The sequence below is a fragment of the Oncorhynchus mykiss genome, chromosome 10, assembly GCF_013265735.2.
Source record: "Oncorhynchus mykiss isolate Arlee chromosome 10, USDA_OmykA_1.1, whole genome shotgun sequence".
Taxonomy (NCBI): Eukaryota; Metazoa; Chordata; class Actinopteri; order Salmoniformes; family Salmonidae; genus Oncorhynchus; species Oncorhynchus mykiss.
This window is the reverse complement of record NC_048574.1, coordinates 51,484,671-51,499,008: the sequence shown is the minus strand read 5'-3', so window position 1 is coordinate 51,499,008 and position 14,338 is coordinate 51,484,671. Positions and strand designations below refer to the sequence as shown.

The 14,338-nt window shown below is 39.7% G+C and overlaps 1 protein-coding gene across 2 annotated transcripts in view; it reads left to right on the top strand.

Annotated features, from left to right (window-relative positions):
• Positions 1–14,338, top strand: part of LOC110534238 (beta,beta-carotene 9',10'-oxygenase) — a 102,807-nt gene that overhangs the window by 60,894 nt on the left and 27,575 nt on the right. For both annotated transcript variants that reach the window (XM_021618974.2, XM_021618973.2), the window contains 3 exons: positions 3,578–3,738; positions 8,516–8,683; positions 13,353–13,490. In XM_021618974.2, the coding sequence (XP_021474649.1) occupies positions 3,578–3,738; positions 8,516–8,683; positions 13,353–13,490 (467 nt within the window). The remainder of the gene's footprint in view (positions 1–3,577; positions 3,739–8,515; positions 8,684–13,352; positions 13,491–14,338) is intronic.

Sequence of the window (14,338 nt, the reverse complement as noted above, 5' to 3'; positions counted from 1 at the left end):
ATGCATATTTGTTTGCAGGTATTCTCATGAACTGAAAGAGAAGACAGCCCCTAGTGTAGAAGGATTACACTACTATCAGTGTAATGTATACCTTCCTGGGCACAGTGCTGCTGATGGGGCTAATGAAAAAAGGCTCTGTGAGGGACTAATGAACCTCTGACCCCATGCTGCAGACCCATTTTTTTCCAACCTTTATCTACCAGGACCACTTCCTTGTCTTGCTGAGTGTGCTCCACTTTGAGAACAATAACACTGCCAACCTTGCTGACCCCCATCACAAAATTAGGAACGTCCTGGGCAGGTTCACCAGGGCATTTAGAAGAGTGTTTGTGCCTCACAGTCCATTGATTAGTCTCTCATGGCTTGGAAAGAAAGACTTTCATTACGCCAATAAATCCCATCAAAGCCCCACAGATTTGGAGTCAAGTTCTTTGTTTTATGTGACCGTCAGATGGGATATGAACAGGACCTGATCATCTACAACTGCACCACCACAGATAAGCCATTTTGAGGGTCTTGGCATATCTGGATCAGCGGTGATCGCCATGCTGCAGCCTTCCTCAGAAAAGGGCACACTGTTTTTGTGGACAACTTGTACAGCAGCCCTACACTTTTACAGTACCTTTTGAGGGAGTACACAGGGAGGGGCCTGTGGCACAGTGAGATCCAACAGGAAGGGGATTCCACTATTCAAAAAGAATTGAGCAAGGGGGAGGTGACTTTCCAAATGAACGGGGAGATGATGGCAGTGAAAGGGCATGACAAACACGATGTCCATGTTCTGTCCACTGTGCAGACCTCCAAAATGTCGAACACAGGAAAACTGAACTATGTCACCTGAGTGAGGAAAATTAAGCCAGACTGTGTCTTGGAGTACAACAAGAAGATGGGAGCAATTGACAAAGTGGACATGCAGAAGTGTTTTGTTGAGTGTGCCAGAACATACCTGTGCCAGAATCTATTTTTCCACCTAATAGACATAGCCCTACTCAACAGCTACATTGTCCACTGGCAGGTCACAGAACAGGTGATTTCATAGCAGCTGTACAGGATAAACCTGATGCGGCAGCTCCTTGAGGACCACCACACTCCTCGTTGTCTGTCTGCTGGGGGCCGGCCTGCCTCTGACAATCCTCTACGCCTCATTGAACACCACTTTCCTAGCGATGTCCCTCAGACCACCCTGCAAGGAAAAAGTACAAGGAGGCATTGCAAGGTCTGTCTAACATCAACCCGATGACAGAACAAAGGAAGTTGAGCAAGTACATGTCTGAGCTATGTGACACAGCAGTTCCTTGCTTTGACGAGTACCACACCCTGAAGCACTACTAAGTGGAAAGTAGGCTTATAGTGGCTGATCAATTGTTGATTTATGCTGATATTTAAAAAAATTTCATTGGAAAATGTATTGCAATGTATGACTTGAGGTGTTTGACAGGGAGGATTGGGGAAATGTTCCCCAAAAAATAGATGTTTGTTTACCATTTACATATGTTTGTTTACCTGAACTGAAATATTTTGTTTGACTCCTGGGTTCTATTTCTGAAATAAAACAGAACAGCAAAAGAATGCAATCAACAATTGTAAAATGTGTTGAAATGTATGACTTTATGCATTTGATGTGTAGTGGGTGAGAAATGGAGAAATGTTCTTTAAAAAAAGACAAAAAAAAGATAGAAAAGTAACATATGGGTGTTTACTTTGTTTGACTCCTGGGCTCCATTTCTGAAATAAGACAGAAAATGAAAAGTACGTAACCAACTTTTGTTATTCTTTGATTTGTAATGCATTCTCGCAATTATGTTTTATCATTTTGCCAAATACAACAACCTTTAACCTAACCCGTAGACTACTGTAGCCTAAAGAGAATGATTTGAGTTGTTACATTACATCGAGTTGTCCTAGAAATATACTTTATAGTTAGTAATACTTGAAGTTTGTACAAATGTAACCACGTTTTCGAAGGAGAGTGATAACTGGTCCACCCACGTAACATTCAGCCCCAAAATGGCGCCAAAGCATAGACCTAGATAATCCTGTGGGGATTGGGGGTGGCAGGGTAGCCTAGTGGTTAGAGCGGTGGACTAGCAACCGGAAGGTTGCGAGTTCAAACCCCCGAGCTGACAACCCAGTTAACTCAGTTAGGCCGTTATTGTAAATAAGAATTTGTTCTTAACTGACTTGCCTAGTAAAATAAAGGTACAAAAAAAAAATATATATATATTGTTTAATATATCACAACATCGCTTCCCTCATGCAAAGGTCTCTGCATACAATATAGCTGATTACATGCATGTACCATTCAATCTGATCACCCGCACAAACTATTTCACTTTGTTGTTTACATGACTTTGTCCACCACCCTGTTCTCATTATCCTCCGCCTCGACCAGGCTAAATACTCACCCATAATACTCATCGCATTTGATGAAAAATATATTCCTTGCTTGGTGACAAGGCATGTCCAGTGGTGATAATACGTTGACATGGTTACGAAATACAGCCACTGCTGTAGACTAGTTTTTCCAGGGGAGAATAAATGAAATACAATTTTTTTTAATTCAAATGTTTTTAGGATCCCAGCGTTTCCCAGCCTTAACCATGGTCGGCATATGTAATATATGCTCATACCCTGCTCTCACTTTGTTTGTTCGCCACTATTGTATCAAATACACCAGATTTAGCGCCTCGGGCTTCCCGCCCTATCTCACATGCGCAGCCCCTCAGACAGGCTAATACTAGAGCCTCTTTCAGATGATAATACATGTAATATAGATGATAATAATTTTAAACTAGGTGGTTCGAGCCCTAAATGCTGATTGTCTGACAGCCATGGTATATCAGACCGTACACCACGGGTATGACTTAACATTTATTTGTACTGCTCTAATTACGTTGGTAACCAGTTTATAATAGTAATAAGACATCTTTGGGGTTTGTGGTATTTTGGCCAATTAACCACGGCTAAGGGCTGTGTCCAGGCACTCCGTAATGTGTTGTGCCTAAGAACAGCCCTTAGCCGTGGTATATTGGACATATACCACACCCCATTGTGCCTTATTGCTTAATTATACAATTATCAATAATACTATACAGTAGATACTCGCTGCTACTACTATAGGAAGAAAGTTTTATTAAGCCTCATATGAAGTAGACATTGTGGTGTCGATACAATGAGGAGTGTAGAGAATAGTGTCAAAATGCAACAATCTAATTCTAGAACAGCAGCATAGAATTATGGAAATGCGTGCAAAAATAACTCACGATGTAAGGCCCGTTATTAATATTTAGAACTTAAGCGTTAAAAGGTTAACTCTCCCTGTACCCATGTACACACAATCTCACAAATCACTACACAACCATATCTCAGCAATGACAATCATTGTGAAAATGCCTTGTGTGTTTACAGGTATATGTACTTTATCTCGTCCTCTCTTTCTGAAGCAAAACAAATTAAATCTATGAAAGTCAATTCAGGAAGTGATTTGAATAGAAAAATGGATAAACCTTCAATTCAAATTGATCCCAACCCTGATAAAAACAATGTATGTGACAAAACTTTTCCCTTTTTCCTGTAGCAATGTCGGAGAACTATGTCGTGTTCATAGAGCAGCCTATCAAGATGGACCTAATGAAGATTGTCACAGCTAAACTGAGGGGAAAGGGAATCAGTGAGGGGGTCTACTGGGACCCCAAACAAGATACTGTCTTTCACCTGGTAGACAAACACACGGGACAGGTGAGAGGTGGACAGGACAAGGCTTTTAAAGGCCTTTATGATGCAAATAAATAACTAACGTGGTTCTATTACGAAGCCCTGAAGCCCAAAGCAACAAAAAAATACAAATGTAGAGTTTGAATTCTCTCGTTTGAGCATCTTAGTATCTCGTTTGAAACGACATAGTATCTCATTTGAACGACTTAGTTAAAAAAAAGCCTACAAATAATTTCACAATTCCTAAGTCGGTTCAACTACTTATCACATTTGAACTACTTAATTGTTCTTTTGTCTAATTAGGCCTCATTCGTTATGCAGCTTGTCAGACTGTGCAAAGTTGCTGCAACCATTCATTTACTGATTCCATCCATTTGATATGATTATTTATTGTGTTTTTTGATAGCCTAAAGCAGGGCTGCTTTTGAATGCCAGAGCATGTAAGTGGGTGAGTGTGGAGTGAGGAGCAGAGCATAAATCGAGCATTTAAAAAAAAATTGTCTGCCTTCTCTCCCGCTCCACTTTTGCTCTAGTAAAGTTCATCTATAAGCTCTGGTCGTGCTCTGCCTAGCTATTTTCCTTTCCGTTCCTCACTATTCTTTTTCTTACTGTGACCCCACCCACAGTAGCATATATCTAGTTTATATTCTACTTTCTAAAAGTAGGATATGTAGTTTCAATTTTGAAGGACTTCAAATGTATTAACAGATATTTCAGGTTGGCAATTCATAGGCTACTTTTTTTAATTATTGGAATAAAAACAATATAAATAAATGTAATTAAGCTAAAATATCAGAAACAAATCAGTATTAGGCAGTATTAGCTTATTTTCATAAATAAAAGTGAATAAATATTCTCAAACTGCAGCGGTCAAATGAATTGCGCACCCCCGTGTGTGGATTCTATTTCTCCACATGAAATCATATTTCCTACAGCGTTTTTTACAATTTGATTGGAGAAAGAAAAACAAAAAAAGATACATTTTACAGTAGCCCATCTAAAACATAACATAATACATTTCATGTCCTTCATAATAGAAACTATCCTAATGTTACAGTGCCTTGCGAAAGTATTCGGCCCCCTTGAACTTTGCGACCTTTTGCCACATTTCAGGCTTCAAACATAAAGATATAAAACTGTATTTTTTTGTGAAGAATCAACAACAAGTGGGACACAATCATGAAGTGGAACGAAAAATTATTCAGCCCCTTTACTTTCAGTGCAGCAAACTCTCTCCAGAAGTTCAGTGAGGATCTCTGAATGATCCAATGTTGACCTAAATGACTAATGATGATAAATACAATCCACCTGTGTGTAATCAAGTGTCCGTATGAATGCACCTGCACTGTGATAGTCTCAGAGGTCCGTTAAAAGCGCAGAGAGCATCATGAAGAACCAGGAACACACCAGGCAGGTCCGAGATACTGTTGTGAAGAAGTTTAAAGCCGGATTTGGATACAAAAAGATTTCCCAAGCTTTAAACATCCCAAGGAGCACTGTGCAAGCGATAATATTGAAATGGAAGGAGTATCAGACCATTGCAAATCTACCAAGACCTGGCCGTCCCTCTAAACTTTCAGCTCATACAAGGAGAAGACTGATCAGAGATGCAGCCAAGAGGCCCATGATCACTCTGGATGAACTGCAGAGATCAACAGCTGAGGTGGGAGACTCTGTCCATAGGACAACAATCAGTCGTATATTGCACAAATCTGGCCTTTATGGAAGAGTGGCAAGAAGAAAGCCATTTCTTAAAGATATCCATAAAAAGTGTTGTTTAAAGTTTGCCACAAGCCACCTAGGAGACACACCAAACATGTGGAAGAAGGTGCTCTGGTCAGATGAAACCAAAATTGAACTTTTTGGCAACAATGCAAAACGTTATGTTTGGCGTAAAAGCAACAAAGCTGAACACACCATCCCCACTGTCAAACATGGTGGTGGCAGCATCATGGTTTGGGCCTGCTTTTCTTCAGCAGGGACAGGGAAGATGGTTAAAATTGATGGGAAGATGGATGGAGCCAAGTATAGGACCATTCTGGAAGAAAACCTGATGGAGTCTGCAAAAGACCTGAGACTGGGACAGAGATTTGTCTTCCAACAAGACAATGATCCAAAACATAAAGCAAAATCTACAATGGAATGGTTCAAAAATAAACATATCCAGGTGTTAGAATAGCCAAGTCAAAGTCCAGACCTGAATCCAATCGAGAATCTGTGGAAAGAACTGAAAACTGCTGTTCACAAATGCTCTCCATCCAACCTCACTGAGCTCGAGCTGTTTTGCAAGGAGGAATGGGAAAAAATTTCAGTCTCTCGATGTGCAAAACTGATAGAGACATACCCCAAGCGACTTACAGCTGTAATCGCAGCAAAAGGTGGCGCTACAAAGTATTAACTTAAGGGGGCTGAATAATTTTGCACGCCCAATTTTTCCGTTTTTGATTTGTTAAAAAAGTTTGAAATATCCAATAAATGTCGTTCCACTTCATTATTGTGTCCCACTTGTTGTTGATTCTTCACAAAAAAATACAGTTTTATATCTTTATGTTTGCAGCCTGAAATGTGGCAAAAGATCGCAAAGTTCAAGGGGGCCGAATACTTTCGCAAGGCACTGTAGAAAGTAGAATATCAACAAGATATACACTAGGCAATTGTGGGTGGGGTCACATTAATTAAAAGTACAGTGATAAAGGAAATAAAAAATGCTTGGCAGAGCATGCCCAGAGCTTGTGGCTGAGCAGCACCGGAGTGAAATTGGAGCAGGAGAGAAGGCTGACACCATTTTTAAATCTGCTTGAATTATGCTCTGCTCGTCTCTACACACTTGTCCACTTGCATGCTCTGGTGTTCAAAAGCAGCCCTGCTTTAGGTTATCAAAGAACTGTCAATGAATAATCATTTCAATGGATGGAATCAGTGAATGAATGGCTGCATCAACAATTACACGTTCTAGCTGCATAACAAATTAGGCCTAATTAGACAAAGGAACGATTACAGTACTGTGAAAAAGTATTTTCTCCCTTTCTAATTTTCTCTTCTTTTGCATATTTTTGAAAATGAATGTCATCGGTTCTTCAACCAAAACCTGATATTAGATTAAGGAAACCTGAGTGAACAAATAACACAACATACTTCTTTAATTTATTTCATAAAAAAAAGTTATGCAACACCCAATGCCCCTATTTGAAAAATAATTCCCCCCTTACACTCAATCATACTACCACCACCATGCTTGACCGTTGTTGTAAGGTTCTTACTGTGGAGTGTAGTGTTTGGTTTTTGCCAGGCATAATGGGACCCATGACATCCAAAAAGTTATACTTTTGTCTCATCTGTCCATAGAACATTATTCCAAGAGTCTGGATGATCATCCAGGTGCATCCTGGCAAACTTTGGTAAACTTTTTGGATGAGATCGGTCCCATTATGTATGGCGAAAACCAAACAAGAATCTCATACCAACGGTCAAGCATGGTGTGATGGTTTGGGGATGCTTTGCTGCCTCAGGACCTGGACAACTTGCCTTAATAAAAGGAATCATGAATTCAGCTCTGTATCAGATCATTCTACAGGAGAATGGCAGGCCATTCATCTGTGAGCTGAAGCACAGCTGGATGATGCAGCAATCAAGACACAATCAAGTCGACATGAAAATGGTTAAAAAGCAACTAATTTTGGAATGGCCCAGTCATTAGTCCAGACCTAATACCAATTCGATGTGGCAGTACTTGAAATGAGCAGTTCGTGCTTGAAAACACACACATGCCACTGAGTTAAAGGAGTTCCGCATGCAAGAGTGGAATTTCTCCACAGCGTTGTGAGAGACTGATCTCTTGTAGGGGTGGCAGGTAGCCTCTTGGTTAGAGCATTGGACTAGCAACCAAAAGGCTGCTAGATCGAGTCTCTGAGCTGACAAGGTAAAAATCTGCTGTTCTGTCCCTGAACAAGGCAGTTAACACACTGTTCCCAGGCCGTCATTGTAAATAAGAAATTGTTCTTAACTGACTTGCCTGGTTAAATAAAATAAAATAAAAATCTACAACTACATTCCAACTAAAGGTGGCACAACCAGTTATTGAGTGTAAGGGGCAATTACTTATTCACACAGGGCAATTGGGTGTTGCATAAAAAAAGCATCCATTCTTTTTTGTTGTTATTTGTAAACTCAGGTTCCCATTATCTAATATATGGTTTTGGTTGAAGATCTGATAACATTCAGTATCAAGCACATGCAAAAATAGAGAAAATCAGAAAGAGAGCAAATACTTTTTCGAAGCACTGTAAGTCGCTCAAACAAGATAATAAGTAATTCAAACAACTTAGTATCTAGTTTGATTGACTGGTTTGAACGACTTGAACGACATTTGAACAACTTTGAATGACATTTGTATTTGTACTAAGTAGTTCAAATGAGATACTAAGTCATTTGAATGAGACACTAAGTCGTTCAAACAAGATACAAGGACGTTCAAACAAGATAATTCCAAGAGTCTGCATTTATTGCGTCACTGTATGGGAAGTACAAAAGCGCTAATCTTTGATACTGTATCATAACTTGTCTAATCTATTATAAAAGTAGCACATATAGCAGTCATGTTCACTAGTGAGTAATAGTAACTAAGCTACTTACTAAATTGCTAAATGACCAGTAAATTATCTATTTATTTTATCAAACTTTGTCCCATGTTCTATTATCTCCTCTAGACCAACTCAGTGAAGTAATTTGTCTTGCTTTCTCTCCTCTGTCTCCACCAGACCAGCTCAGTAATGTTTGTCCCTCTTTCCTCTGTCTCATCTAGACCAGCTCAGTAAAGTTCCACACCAAGGCTCTGTCAGTGTTCCACCAGATCAATGCTTATGAGGAGGACGGCTTCCTGATGCTGGACATGTGTTGCTCTGATAATGGAGAGGCAATCAACAACTACCTCATCCAGAACCTACGCAAGTCAGGGGAGGCTCTCGATCAGGTCAGCATGGAAATACAGTGTCTTAAGAAAGTATTCACATCCCTTGACTTTTTCCACATTTTACAGCCTGAATTTAAAATGTATTAAATTGAGATCTTTTGTTACAATACCCCATAATGTCAAAGTGGATTTAATTTTATATATATTTTTTTTTTTTACAAATTAATTAAAAATGTAAAGGTGAAATGTCTTCAGTCAACAAGTATTCAACCCCTTTGTTATGGCAAGCATAAAAAGTTGGAGTAAAGTCACAAAATAATATGAATGGACTGTGCAAGAAGGGCACCTATTGTGTAACGGGTGCGTATCTGGTGGCAGGGAAGTCAGAACTGGGTAATAACCGGAGCAGTTTAATATACAAAACCAACGGCATCCAGAATAACAAAATATGGGTACAAAACCCGTCGCACACCAGTCACAATGTGCACAAGCACTTGCAACAAAGGGCACCTATTGGTAGATGGGAAGGGCACCTATTGGTAGATGGGAAGGGCACCTATTGGTAGATGGGTAAACATGTAAAACATGTAACGTAAAAAAAGCATACATTGAATATCCCTTTGAACGTGATGAAATTATTAATTGCACTTTAGATGGAGTATCAAGTATAAATACACCCATCACTACAAATATACAGGCGTCCTTCCTAACTCAGTTTCTGGAGAGAAAGGAAACAGCTCAGGGATACCACAAGGTCAATGGTGACTTTAAAACAGAGTGTAATGGATGTGATAGGAGAAAACTGAGGATAGATCAACAACATTGTAGATACTCCACAATACTAACCTAATTGACAGAGTGAAAGTAAGGAATCCTGTAAAGCAGGTATTCCCAAACTGGGGTACTGGGGTACCCTCAATGCCATCGGGGGTACGCCAAATAAAAATGTGATTACATTTTACACATTTTCCAACAGTACATTTATATTTTCCAACAGGGAAAAATGTGGGTGAAGTTTTTTCTCTCGCCTGAGTAGCCTCATTTCACTGGCAAAAATAATATTAAACCATCTAGTGTAGCTGACCATATAAGACGTTCCCTGGATGCCCAGCGAAATAACAACACAATGTCAAATTGTCACAATTGTCTAAATGAGCGGACCAAGGCGCAGCGTACATAGAGTTCCACATCTTTATTTAAATGAAACTCACAAAAAAAACAATAAATAGCAAACAAAACGTGACGTCTGGAGTGCTCACAGGCACTACACAAAAACAAGATCCCACAAACAACAGGTGGGAAAAAAGGCTGCCTAAATATAATCCCCAATCAGAGACAACGAAAGACTCTGATTGGGAACCATACCAGGCCAAAATAGAAATACAAAAAACTAGAGTACCCACCCTTAGCCTAGTCAAATAATTAACATCCAATCACATGAACCATTACGCTCTCGCAGAAAATCTTCACTCTTGCGCAGACATTTTGAAACGAAACATGACCATTTGAAAAATAAGCCACGGTAGTTTTTTGAGCGAGAATAAAGAAAACTTTTGTGTAGTAAGACACGTGTAAAAGCAACAGATACCATTAATACGTGTCTTATATGGTGAGCTACCGAGTGGCTAGGACAGGCAAGCCCCATACTGTTGTGGAGGACTTAATTCTTCCTGCTGCTGCGAATATGGCTGGGACAATGCTGGGGGAGAACGCCGCAAAAAAACTATACAGACAATGCCTTCATGAAACAACACTGTTTCACGACGCATTATTGACATGGCAGGAGATGTTTTGAATCAATTACTGCTTTGCATACAAGCCAGTGAATTATATGCTTTACAGCTGGATGAGTCAACAGCTCCTGGTATATATCCATTACGTTTATGGGGGGTCCATTCAGGAAGACATCCTCTTCTGGAAACCAGGACATCATGAGAGGATATTTTTAAAGTACTGGACAGCTTTGTGACATCAAATGGACTTTGGTGGTCAAGATATGTTGGTATCTGTACTGATGGTGCAAAAGCCATGACAGGGAGACATAGTGGACGGGTAACGCACGTGCAAGCAGTTGCTCCCGAAGCCACTTGGGTACACTACAGCATCTTCAGAGAGGCTGTTGCTGCCAAGGGAATGCCTGACAGCTTGAAAGACATTTTGGGGAGACTACAGTGAAAATGGTTACCTTTGGTAAAGCAAGGCCCCAGTACTCGTGTATTTTCTGCATTATGCAATGATACTGGCAGTGACCATGTAACGCTTTTACAACATACAAAAGTGCGCTGGTTATCAAGTGGCAAAGTATTGACACATTTTTTAAAATTGAGAGACAAGCTTAAAGTTTTCTGACCATAATTTTCACTTGTCTGACCGCTTGCATGATGACGAGTTTCTCACACGACTGGTCTAGCTGGGTGATGTTTTTTCTCACCTGAATGATCTGAATCTAGGATTACAGGGACTCTCTACAACTATATTCAATGTGCGGGACACAATTGAGGCTATGATTAAGAAGTTGGAGCTCTTTTCTGTCTGCATTAACAAGGAAAACACAGGTCTTTCCATCATTGTATGATTTTTGTGTGAACTCAATCTTACGGACAATGTCAAATGTGATATAGCGAAGCACCTGAATGAGCTGGGTGCATAATTGCGCCGGTACTTTCCCGAAACGGATGACACAAACAACTTGTTATCCCTTTCATGCCCTGCCTCCAGTCCACTTACCGATATCTGAACAAGAGAGCCTCATCGAAATTGCAACAAGCGGTTCTGTGAAAATTGAATTTAATCAGAAGCCACAGCCAGATTTCTGGATAGGTCTGCGCTCAGAGCTGTTAAGACACTGATGCCCTTTGCAACCACATACCTATTTGAGACTGGATTCTTGGCCCTCACTAGCATGAAAACTAAATACAGGCACAGACTGTGTGTGGAAATTGATTTCAGACTGAGACTCTCTCCAAAACAACCCATCCTTTTTGCTAAAGGTGCTAAAGTAATAGTGCAAAACGACAAACTTTTTGTCATGAATACAAGGTGTTATGTTAGGGGGAATCCAATAAAACACATTACTGAGTACCACTCTTGTCAAGGCTTTCTTCCTCCTCTTCTGAAGAGGAGAAGTAATAATAATGTAATTTAATTCGAATGAATACAAAAAGAAAACCGAAACAGTCCCGAATAGTGCAAACACTGAAACGGAAAATAATCACCCACGAAACACAGGTGGGAAAAGGCTACCTAAGTATGATTCTCAATCAGAGACAACTAACGACACCTGCCTCTGATTGAGAACCATACCAGGCCAAACACAAAAACACCACATAGAAAAAAGAACATAGACAACCCACCCAACTCACGCCCTGACCATACTAAAACAAAGACATAACAAAATAACTAAGGTGACAACTCTCCATATTTTCAAGCATAGTGGTGGCTGCATCATGTTATGGATATGCTTGTAATCAGTGGTGGTTCTAGCTTATCTGGCTCCCTGGGCAAAACCCCCTTCAGCGCCCCCTCCTCAAAAAAAACTTAAATTTTTTTCAGACATTTGGAACAATGCAAATAAATAATCATAACATTTAAAACTATATAAATATACAAATATATACAAAAATAAGACTCAAAAATATAAAAAATGAGTAACAAAGACAAATAGATACAAATTGTAATTTATAAATACAAATAAAACATTGAAACAAATTATTACACTATTACCCCATTGCTAACAAAAACACAAATAATACTAAATTGCACAAATCCTATCACACAATACACAAATAGAATAACACATTTATAAAGAAGTGTTGAAGAACTATTGTACACTGAAGATAAATATCAAACTCAACATGCAACAATTTTAAAGATTTTACTGAGTTACAGTTTATAAAAGGACATCAGTCATTTTAAATTAATTCATTAGGCCCTAATCTATGGATTTAACATGACTGGGAATACAGATATGCATCCATTGGTCACAGACACCTTAAAAAAGGGTAAAGGGAGCGGATCAGAAAACCAGTCAGTATCTGGTGTGACCACCATTTGCCTCATGCAGCGCAATACATATCTTTTTCATGGAGTTGATCAGGCTGTTGATTGTGACCTGTGGAATGTTGTCCCACTCCTCTTCAATGGCTGTGCGAAGTTGCTGGATATTGTTTGGAACTGGAACAAGCTGTCAAACATGTCAATACAAAGCATTCCAAACGTGCTCAATGGGTGACATGTCTGGTGAATATCCAGGCAATGGAAGAGCTGGGACATTTTCAGCTTCCAGGAATTGTGTACTGATCCTTGCGACTTGAGGCAGTGTATTATCATGCTGAAACATGAGGTGATGGGGGCGGATGAATGGCACGACAATGAGCCTCGGCATCTCGTCACGTATCTCTGTGCAATCACATTTCCATCGATAAAATGCAATTGTGTTTGTTATCCGTAGCTTATGCCTGCCCATACCATAACACCACAGCCCCCATGGGGCACCGTGTTCACAACGGTTCTCCGATGGAGACAGCCGAAGAACCCTTTTAGGTTCTAGATAGCATCTTTTTTCCAAAGCGGGTACACACACCAACGCATGCATGCACAAACACATGCAAACACACACAACACACAGAAACCTAAACACAGAAACTCAAAACACACCCATTGTCACCGCACATTTATACTGTGACATTGTGATGTTTTGATGTTCACGTGCGCTGTATTTGTTCCACAGGTCTACAACACCATGTACAGAGCGTTCCCCCGGCGCTTTGTTCTGCCCCTCAATGTGACCAACGACACACCGACAGGTGTGAACCTCAACACACGTCCCGCCAGCTCTGCCACTTCTTTCAAAACAGCTAAAGATAAGGTATGCTGGAAATGTGCAAGTTTCTGTTATCTAATATGCGTTGATGTTAGTGCTAGTTTGGTATTTTAGAAATGTGCATGTTTCTGTTATCTGTATGTGTTGTTGTTAGTGCTAGTTTGGTATTTTAGAAATGTGCAAGTTTCTGGTATCTGTATGTGTTGTTGTTAGTGCTAGTTTGGTATTTTAGAAATGTGCAAGTTTCTGGTATCTGTATGTGTTGTTGTTAGTGCTAGTTTGGTATTTTAGAAATGTGCATGTTTCTGTTATCTGTATGTGTTGTTGTTAGTGCTAGTTTGGTATTTTAGAAATTTGCAAGTTTCTGGTATCTGTATGTGTTGTTGTTAGTGCTAGTTTGGTATTTTAGAAATGTGCATGTTTCTTTTATCTGTATGTGTTGTTGTTAGTGTTAGTTTGGTATTTTAGAAATGTACATGTTTCTGTTATCTGTATGTGTTGTTGTTAGTGCTAGTTTGGTATTTTAGAAATGTGCATGTTTCTGTACTCTGATTGTGTCCTTGTTTTTCTGTGTTCTTTGTGTTTGAAAGATATGGCCAGGGGGGATGAGTTATCACCTTTTGTTCATGTATGAGAAAGATCAGGTTAGGGCGGAGTTACTGTACTTAACTGCCAACGTATTTTTCTTATTTTTGTATATGTTTTCGACCTTCTCAAGTGTGACAACAAAATAAGTGTTTGTGGAGAGTTCCAGTGTACTTGTTATCGTACTGTCGTGATTGTAGGTCAACCTATCTACATGCTCTGGAACCTTTCCCCTGCCAAGTCTGGTTGTTGATGACAGTTTCTTGCAACATGATAGTGGTTCTCAACATTACAGTTATAAGTTTGGA